This window comes from Corvus moneduloides, chromosome 15 (genome assembly GCF_009650955.1).
Source record: "Corvus moneduloides isolate bCorMon1 chromosome 15, bCorMon1.pri, whole genome shotgun sequence".
NCBI classification, from domain to species: domain Eukaryota; kingdom Metazoa; phylum Chordata; class Aves; order Passeriformes; family Corvidae; genus Corvus; species Corvus moneduloides.
In genome coordinates, this window is record NC_045490.1 from 17,224,482 (window position 1) to 17,233,413 (window position 8,932).

General features: G+C 68.0%; 3 protein-coding genes across 7 annotated transcripts in view; 1 reads left to right on the plus strand and 2 right to left on the minus strand.

The window, feature by feature from the left end:
* Nucleotides 1-919, plus strand: part of RELL2 (RELT like 2) — a 15,782-nt gene extending 14,863 nt beyond the window's left edge. For all 4 annotated transcript variants that reach the window (XM_032124943.1, XM_032124942.1, XM_032124944.1 and 1 more), the window contains exon 8: nt 210-919. The gene's annotated coding sequence lies outside the window, so the exon portion shown is untranslated. The remainder of the gene's footprint in view (nt 1-209) is intronic.
* Nucleotides 900-6,733, minus strand: FCHSD1 (FCH and double SH3 domains 1). 2 transcript variants are annotated; one of them, XM_032124941.1, is made up of 19 exons: nt 6,597-6,733; nt 6,259-6,356; nt 5,801-5,846; nt 4,910-4,983; nt 4,516-4,660; nt 4,304-4,440; nt 4,164-4,227; nt 3,941-4,069; nt 3,623-3,745; nt 3,447-3,542; nt 3,268-3,375; nt 3,060-3,164; nt 2,623-2,853; nt 2,449-2,532; nt 2,185-2,341; nt 1,897-2,102; nt 1,682-1,778; nt 1,540-1,607; nt 1,211-1,376 (listed from the first exon to the last, which is right to left on the minus strand). In XM_032124941.1, the coding sequence occupies exons 1-19, from the start codon at nt 6,615-6,617 to the stop codon at nt 1,311-1,313; spliced, it is 2,055 nt and encodes a 684-aa protein (XP_031980832.1). In that variant the 5' UTR covers nt 6,618-6,733; the 3' UTR covers nt 1,211-1,310. The 2 variants fall into 2 exon arrangements, with proteins under 2 accessions (XP_031980831.1, XP_031980832.1); XM_032124940.1 differs by having other exon boundaries at nt 900-1,607.
* A 40-nt stretch (nt 6,734-6,773) lies between these two features.
* On the minus strand, nt 6,774-8,930 carry LOC116451706 (cornifin-A-like). Its single transcript, XM_032125374.1, has 4 exons — nt 8,019-8,930; nt 7,692-7,775; nt 7,046-7,135; nt 6,774-6,929 (listed from the first exon to the last, which is right to left on the minus strand). The coding sequence occupies exons 1-4, from the start codon at nt 8,295-8,297 to the stop codon at nt 6,774-6,776; spliced, it is 609 nt and encodes a 202-aa protein (XP_031981265.1). The 5' UTR covers nt 8,298-8,930.
* Between the last annotated feature and the right edge of the window lie 2 nt (nt 8,931-8,932).

Here is an 8,932-nt window from a genome sequence, read left to right on the forward strand (position 1 = left end):
TGTCCCTGGGACAAGGGCCGGGGGGGGATGCGGGAGGGCCGCGGCAGTTTCCCTGCCCTGGAGATGGAAAGAGGGCGAACCCCTTCTCCAGGGGGTCGGGAAGTGACCGGGGATTTCACAGGCGGTGACGCCGGGAAATCCCATTCGCGGGTGGCGGGGAGGTGCCGTGGCTGTGGGGGACGAGCCCTATCCCGCCGCTCTCCCCGCAGCTCCTCTCCGCTCCCGGCTGGAGCGTGCACGGGAGGCGCGCAGCCCCCGCACCCCTCGGGGCTGGGGGCTCTGCCGTGGGGCAGCCGCGGGCCAGCCGGCCCCGGGTGGGCAGCTACGCGCTTGGCATGGCCGGAGCGACGCGCCGGCGCCACCGACAGCCGCGCTCGGCGCCAGCCTTCATCCCATCGGCAATAGGTACCCGAGTCCCACCCACCGCACCCGCCCCGGAGACCCCCCCCCCCGGGGGACCCTCGGGCCTGGCAGGGGCAGCACAGCACCCAGAGCCCGCTGTCTCCCCCACCCCCGGCCCCCGCGGCCCCCCAGCTCCGGGGCAGGGATCGGAGGGGGTCGCGGCGAGGGGCAGGGATGGAGGCAGCGGCTCGAGCCACCCCCCCGGGGCGGTGGGGAGCACCCCCGCGCCCACCCGGCACGTTCAGCACAGAGCACAGCCCCCCCCGGGCACCCCTGCCACGCAGAGCGGGCACAGGCACAAATCCTGCACCGGCGGGGGACCCTGCAGGTCCCTGGGAGATGCTGGCGGAGAGAGGAGCTTCCAGCCCCATCCCGGCACAGGAGGGGCCGGAGCCGGGCCCTGGGGGAGGGATGGCCCCGGCCAGGCCAGCGGGCAGCCCCGGGGCCGTGCGAGAGCTTCGGTGTGTAACGCCCTGTACATAGACGAGCTACAACCATTAAAGCTGCTGAACCCCTCGCCAGGGACAGCTGGATTTATTTGGAACAGCCCCCCAGGCCACTCCTGCCTGTGGGGAGGTGCTGTGGGGGCCGGCAGGGTCCAGGGATGAGCCCCCCAGGAACCGGGGCTGTGCTGGGGGTGCACGGGCGATGCCAGGCGGGAAGGGCAGAGGCAAGAGGGAGGGTGAAATGGGGCCTGGCTGTGGCACTGGGCACCCCAAAAAAGGGGTTCTGGGTGCTGTACTGGGATGCAGGACCACTCTGCAAGCAGCACTGGGTAGGATGCAGCCCCTGGAGAGACCAGCTCGGGGCACGGGGCAGCAGCAGCCCCTGCTGCTGGGACAGCAGCCCGTGGGGGTTTGCTTGGGCAAAGCTTTTTGGGGGACAGGGAGCTGGGGGGACCCACAGGGTCAGCTGAAGTGAAGCTCGGGGTCGGGCTCGGGGGCTCTGCTGGGCGGAGGGGGCGGCGCACGGAGCTGCGGAGAGAGAGAGGAGAGGGAAGGGGAGAGGGAGAGAAGTGGTGCCAACGTGCTGAGGCCGCTCATCCCCCTTCAGACCCCCCCAAAACAAATGGGTGGCTCCATTACAGAAGGGCTGGGGCAGGTTTTGGGGTACCAGCATCCCGGTGATGTGGCTTACCGGCCGCAGGCGGTTGGCTGCCAGGTCCGGAGAGCTCTGCCCGCTGCCCGTGCCATCCTGCCAGCAACCTGGGAGGGCCTGGCAGCTCAGCCTGGCTTTCCAGGCTCCCCCAGTCCCTCCCCAGTCACCGCCCAGCACTCACCTCCCAGCGCTGTCTCAGGAGCAGGGCTGGGGACCAGGCTGGCCCCGGGCGCGAGGCCAGGAGGGGAGAAGGGCGGAGGGGATGGTGATGGCAGCTCCTGGGAAGACACAGCCAGCAGGGATGGGAACGGTGGGAAGGGGGTGCTCACCCCAGCAGTCATGGAAGATGGGGGGGTGCCCATGCCAAGGTGACACAATGACCCTCCTGCCACCAACCTGCCCGGCCGCCTCCCGGGCCCCGGTGAGCTCCTCCACCACCAAGGAGGGGAAGACGCCGACGCGGCCGTCGAAGTCGCCGGTCCAGAAGCCGTCATCCACCTCGCCGGCGGCGCGGGGCAGCACGCGGATGATGGCCCCCTCGGGGAAACTCAGCTCCTCGGGGCTCTGCCCCTCGTAGTCGTACAGGGCTCGCACCAGCCAGGCTGGGGGGAGGGTGGGAATGGGGCTCAGCACCCTCTGGGTCCCGTCCCCCTCCCTGGGGTGGGGGTGATGCCCAGCACCCACCTCCAGGCTCCAGCACCAGCTCTGCAGCCATGATGCTGGAGAGCTGGCGGTGCAAGGCAGAGGGGCCCGGGGGGCCGAGCCCAGCCCCCGAGTCACACCCCAGGGACAGCAGGTACTTTTCGGGGACGTAGCCGACCTGCCCTGCCTTGTTCCGAGCCTGAGGAGGCAGAAAGCATGTGAACATCTCAGGTTCCACAGTGGGCACAGCCTGGGGACCTCCAAAAGGTGTCCCCCAGCATGGAGGGGGGTTCAGCCCGCTCCCACCTTCACCCACTCCTCTGCGTCACCGTCCTCGATGATCTCCAGCTCCTCGCCCTGGCTGATGGACAGCTCATCTGCCTGGCAGCCCTGCAGGAGACGGGGACAAAGTGGCAGAGAGGCTGAGGTGCCATCCCTGGGCGGGCAGGGTGAGGGCCAGGCAGGCAGGGCCGTCCATACCTGGTAGCCAAAGATCACCCGGCAGGTGTAGGGGTAGGTGCGAGCAGCAGGCCCCGGCTCATCGTCCTCGTCCGGCTCATCGCTGTCCTCGTAGTCATCGAACTCGGCCGGGTCCAGCCCTGTGGGGGTCTCCTCGCCTGTCCCCACCATGGCCCCGGCCAGCCAGGCATCCACATCCAGCCCTGCCGCCCGCAGCAGTGCCAGCCGTGCCTCGGCCTTCACTCGGCTCACCTGGGGACACCACACATTGTCACTGTCCACGGGACACCTCCAGGGGCATCCCAACCCGACAGACCCCACCCCCAAAGTGGTGGCACCCCCAGCGCCACACCCCAAGTGCAGCATCCCGGCCACCACTCGTCCCTGTCTCTGCATGCCCCACCCTGGGAGTGACGGACCTCGAGGCCACCCCAGACCCCCTGACTGGGGGGACCCACCTCCGCCTTCCGGATGTTCTCCCTGGCTTCTTCCATCTGCCGCTCCACAGCCGCTGCTTCCGCCTCCGGCCCCTGCTGCCGCCTGGCCTCCAGCCGCTGCAGCACCTGGGCGGGCACCCGCGGCTCAGAGGGTGGTAGCAGCTGGTGAGGGGCTGGAAAAACCCCTCCCTGAGCCCCCCAGCGCTCCGTGGGGCAGGACAACACCCACCTCCTCGCTGTGTGCCCTGTTCTTGTGGTCCCGGGCCACCCGCGTGGCCCAGCGCCGCGCCTCCTTCTCCAGGCTGGCCCCGTCGTCTGCCGGTGGCAGCAGGCACACCTGGGCAAGGACACGGGGGTGACAAGGGCTGTGCAGACCCCACCTTGCTCTAACGCTCCCCCTCCACTCACCTCCTCCAGCCCGGCGAGCTGGAAGCGCTGCTCGGGTGCCAGGGAGAAGGCGGGGTGGTCCTGCAGGAAGAGGAGGAGATCCTGCTCCCGGCACACCTGCAGCAGAGAGCGGCGTGGGGCCGGGGGACTCCCCTGTGCCCTCCTGTCCCACCCAGCTCGCGGGACGGTGCCGTTACCCGCGCAGACGCCTCCACAACGCCCTGGAACCAGTCCCGAGTGGCCCGGCAGGTCTCCACCTCCGTCCGGCTGGCAGCCGACAACTGCTCCCGGAGCCGCTCGTAGAGGTCCCCATCCAGTGCCTGGGGGAAAGCGGGTGGGAACCACCCCCAGCACTGCCACATCCCCCCACTGGAGCATCCCTGATGCCCTCAGGACAGCCAGCCCTGACCCTGCACCAGCGGGACCCTCCCTGCTGCCCCCCTCGCAGTGGCACTGGGGGGATGCTCCTTGCGGGACCCTGGGGATGGGGCACGGAGGGTCCGGGCAGCTCCTACCTGCATGGCTGCGGGCAGCTCCACGCGCTGGTAGTGCTGCAGGTGGGCAGCAGCAGACACCAGGGCGAAGCTGTACTCATTCTGCACCCCTGCCAGCTGCCTCGAGTGCTCGGCCAGTCGCGCTGAGAACTGTGGGGATGGGGACAGCACGGCTTGGTGGTCGTGCCCCGTGTCCCCCTGCATCCACCCACTTGGGTACCCTGCCAACCCCTGCACCACTGACCTTGGCACTGAGCTTTTGCAGACTGGCTTTGGTGTGAAATATCCGCCGGTCGCTCTTCCGGAGGCTGGGGAGGATGGGAGGGGGGGTGTGAGGCCACCCTGCAGCCACAGCAGCCCCCCGGCCCCGTGCCCCCTACTCACCGCGCCTCCACATCGGCCGCCTTGTCCTTGGCCACCTCGCTGCTGCGCTGGAGGTGGCTGAACTGCTTCTTCGCCTTGTCCAGCTCCTTCACCGTCTCCAGCAGCTCCGCCTGCGCCTTCTGCAGCCGCTCGATGCCCTGCAGGGAGTGTCAGCAGGAGGGGACAGCTGTCCCCACCGCCCGGGCACAGGGGACATGTCCTTGCCCTGGTACCTTCTTGAGGGTCCTCTCCTTGGACAGGCGGGCGCTGCGGGCGGCCTCGGCGGCCAGGGCGCGGTAGCTCTCGGAGGCGGTGACACGGACCTGCCCGGCGTGTGCTGTCCCCTCGATGACGCCCTTCCAGACAGCGGCCACGCTCCTGTGGGCATGGGGTTAATGCAGGGCTGGGTACTCCCTGCCCCTTGCCAGCTTTAGGGGATGCCCAGCAGGACCGCCAGCACCCCCAGTCCCAGCAGGGCCCTAGAGCTGGGGACATCCCACCCACAGCTGCATCCCGGTGACACCCAAATCCTGGTTGGCATTAAGCATCTCCAAGCTGGGAGGGCCATGGATGGGCACAGCCAGCCCCAGCTGGTTGTCCCCAGCCCTGTCCCTGTCCCCAGCCCACCTGGAGTCGCCGGCCTCGCCACGGCCCCGCTGCCAGTCTCTCTTTACGAACTGGCTCGCCAGCCTCTGCAGTGCCTGCGGACAGACCCAGCATCAGCAGCATTCCCTGACCCTGCCGAGCACCCCAGCACCCCCCACCCTGCTCAGGGCCCCAAACTGGGCTCCCCACCCCGGCTGTCCACCCCATGGGCCTGAGGACACACACGTGTCCCCCCCGAACACAGACACACACATCCCCATGGCTCAGTGTCAGCAGCAATCCCACCGTGCTCCCCATGAGAAAACCTTTTTGGGGAGCAGCCACCACAACGAAAAGACCCCCCCCCAGTGTGGCTTTTGGGACAGAGCACCTGCAAGGGGACACCAGTGAGGGACACTGGCTACAGAGTAGAGGAGCTCCCAGCAAAGCCAAGCACAGCAAGACCCCAACCCTCAGCCCCAGCCTGGGGGCTGTGAGGGAGGGGGTGGCACGGTGACCAGCTGCAGGAAGGGGGGACACAATTCTGCTGCACTGTGTCCCCAAGGGATGCTGCAGGGACATCTCCCAGCAAAACCAAGCTCTGACATTTCAGAGCAGCGCCCTGCAATGACCCAGCAGACAGCAGAGCCCAGCAGTTTCCTCCCCCCACAAGGATTTCCCTCCTGGCTCCCAAAACACCCAAGGCTGGGGCCATGCCGTGCTCAGCAGAGCCCCCAGCGGGTGCTGAACGTGGTCAGGGTCCTCCTGGAAGGATGAACCATCCGCCACCACCCTCCGGGAGCTGCCACGCTCGGATAATTTCCGAGGCTGCCCATTGCCTGCGTGGGGCCGTGCCCAGCTCCTGCCCCACAGGCAGGATGGGGCCTGGGCCTCCCCAGGGCGCTGATCCTGAGTCCCGTGGCATCTCCTTACCTGCCCATACTCCCTGTCAATGGTGGCCCTCTGCTTGCTGTAGGACCTGGGGGGAGAGGGGGCACAGAGAGGACACACAGAGAGGGGCAGGGATGGGCCATCCCTCCCCGCCACCATCCCCCTGCCACCACCCCGGTACCACCACCCCCTGCCACCATCCTGTCCCCATCGGGCCACCCCAGTGGGTGACGGAGCCCATGACCTCGACGTGACAGGCTCAAGGTGAGCCGTGCCCGGTCCCTGGCCCACCCGTGCAATGAGCTGCCCGGTCTCAGCTCAGGGACACACACACACCAGTGGGATGAGCTGTCTGATCTCAGCCTGGGGACACACACACTGGTGGGATGAGCTGCCCGGTCTCAGCCTGGAGACACACACACACACACACACACACACACACATGTGGGATGAGCTGCCCGGTCTCGGCTCGACCCGGGTGACACATATGTGGGCCCTACCTGATGTCCTCCAGCAGCTCGGCGTCCCGCTGCTGCTTGCTCTGCAGGCCCGACAGCTGCTCCAGGAGATGGACCCGCAGCTCCTGGGTGAGCTTCACCTGCCGGACGGCCCCGCTCAGCCCCGCGGCCCCGGCCGGGATGGGGTGCGGGGATGCGCTGCCCCCCCCGCCCGCGCACCGATCCCCACCGCCCCCCGGGTGCCTCCCAAACGCGGCCTCGCTTCCCCAGCCCCGTGAGGCTGCGCCGGGGGCGAGTCTCGGTCACGGCTGCAGGACACGGCAGCGAGGGAGAACCCGGCCCCGGTGACCGCCCGTGGCCCGGCCCGAGCCGGCGCTCACCTTGCGCGGCGGCGGCTGCATCGCTGCGCTGCCCCGGTGCCGGTGCCACGGTCCCGATCCCAATGCCGGGGCCGGTCCCCGCTCGCCGCCGTCCCGATCCGCGTGTGCGGAGCCCGGAACTGCCGGGCCGGCCTCGCCCCGCCCCCGACGGGCCCCGCCCCCGACGGGCCCCGCCCATCACCCCCACTCGGACGCGCCCCCAGAGCGGCCACGCCCCCGGCCCGGCCCCCGATGGACTCGCCCCCGGCCCCGCCCCTCTGCCCGCAAGGGCGGGGAAACCGCGCCCAGCAAGCCCCGCCCCTCGGGGGCTCCAGCGCCGCCTGGTGGTCGGTGCTGCACGCGTGGACGGGGGCGCGGGGACATGGGGACAGGGGGACATGGGGACACGGGGATACGGGGACATGGGGACATGGGGACACAGAGACATGGGGACAGGGGGACACGGAGACATGGGGATACGGGGACACGGAGACATGGGGACACGGAGATATGGGGACACGGGGACACGGGGACACGGGGACACGGGGACACGGAGACAGGGGGACACGGGGACACGGGGACACTGGGACATGGGGGCACGGAAACAGGGGGACACAGGGACACGGGGACACGGGGACACAGGGACATGGGACATGGGGGCACGGAAACAGGGGGACACGGGGACATGGGGACACGGGGATACGGGGACATGGGGACACGGGGACATGGGGACACGGGGACACAGGGACATGAGGACACGGAGACACAGGGACATGGGGACATGGGGACACGGGGACACGGGGACACGTGGACACGGGGACACGGAGACATGGGGACACGGGGACATGGGGACACGGGGACAGGGGGACATGGGGACACGGGGACATGGGGACAGGGGGACATGGGAACACGGGGAAACGGGGAAAGGGGGAAATGGGGAAACGGGGACATGGGGATACAGGGACATGGGGACACGGGGACATAGGGATACGGGGACACGGGGACAGGGGGACATGGGAACACGGGGAAACGGGGAAAGGGGGAAATGGGGAAACGGGGACATGGGGATATGGGGATACGGGGACATGAGGGGACAGGGACATGGGGATATGGGACACAGGAGCACGGGGACACAGGGACATGGGGACACGGGGACACGGGGACATGGGGACACGGGGACATGGGGACACGGGGACATAGGGACATGGGGAGACAGGGACACGGAGTTATGGGGCACAGGAGCACGGGGACATGGGGACACGGGGACATTGGGAGACAGGGAGGTGGGGAGACAGGGACGTGGGGACACAGGGACATGGGGAGACAGGAACACGGGGAGACAGGGACACGGGGACATGGGGACACAGGGAGACAGGGATGTGGGGACACGGGGAGATGGGGACACAGGGACAGAGGGAGACAGGAAGACAGGGATGTGGGGACATGGGGACACAGGGACATGGGGAGACAGGGACATGGGGGCATGGAGACACAAGGGTATGGGAGACAGGGACATTGGGACATGGGGAGGTGGGGATAGGAGGACACGGAGAAGCAGGAGGACAGGGACATGGGGATATGGGGAAACAGGGACGTGGGAACATGAGGAGATAGGGAGACAGGGACATGAGGACACAGGAGTACAGGAGACAGGGAAATGGGGATGGGGGAAGACAGGAGTATAAGGATGCAGGGATATGGGACACAGGGACACGGGGACATGTGGACACAAGGAGGCAGGGGGACAGGGACATGGGTAATGCTGGGACAGAGGGAAATGAGAGATGGGGATGTGGGGACACAGGGTCACAGGAATATGGGGTGATGGGGAGCACTGTCCTTGGGCAGGGGGACATGGGGACATGGGGACATGGGGAGTTCTGGGACACACAGCACTGGGATCACTGGGGGCTGAGTCCTTGTGCATGAGGACACACAGGGTACTTGTCCCGGGATGTGGTGACACATGGGGTGCTGGGGCACTGGTCCTGGGGTGCGGGGACATGTGGGACACTGAGGGGACAGCCCCCAGCACAGGGACATGTGGGGTACCACATCACGTGGAGGACACAGAGCCCCTGGCTTGGCAGGACCCTGACACGGGGACATGGGCACAAAGCTGAGCAGTGGCATTCAGCGGGGCCACCTGGAATCGTGAGGGGTCCCCAACCAGCCCCTGCCTGTCCCCCTGTCCCTTTGTCCCCCTCCCAACCCTCTCCCATCCCCTTCATCTCTCACTTCTCGTTCTGATCTGGTTTTGCTCTGTGGTTCCTGCAGAGCTCGTGGCTCTCCCCACTGCTCCATTCGTCCCCTTCTTTCTCTTCCCATGACATTTCTGGGGTTGGCTGCACGTGTCC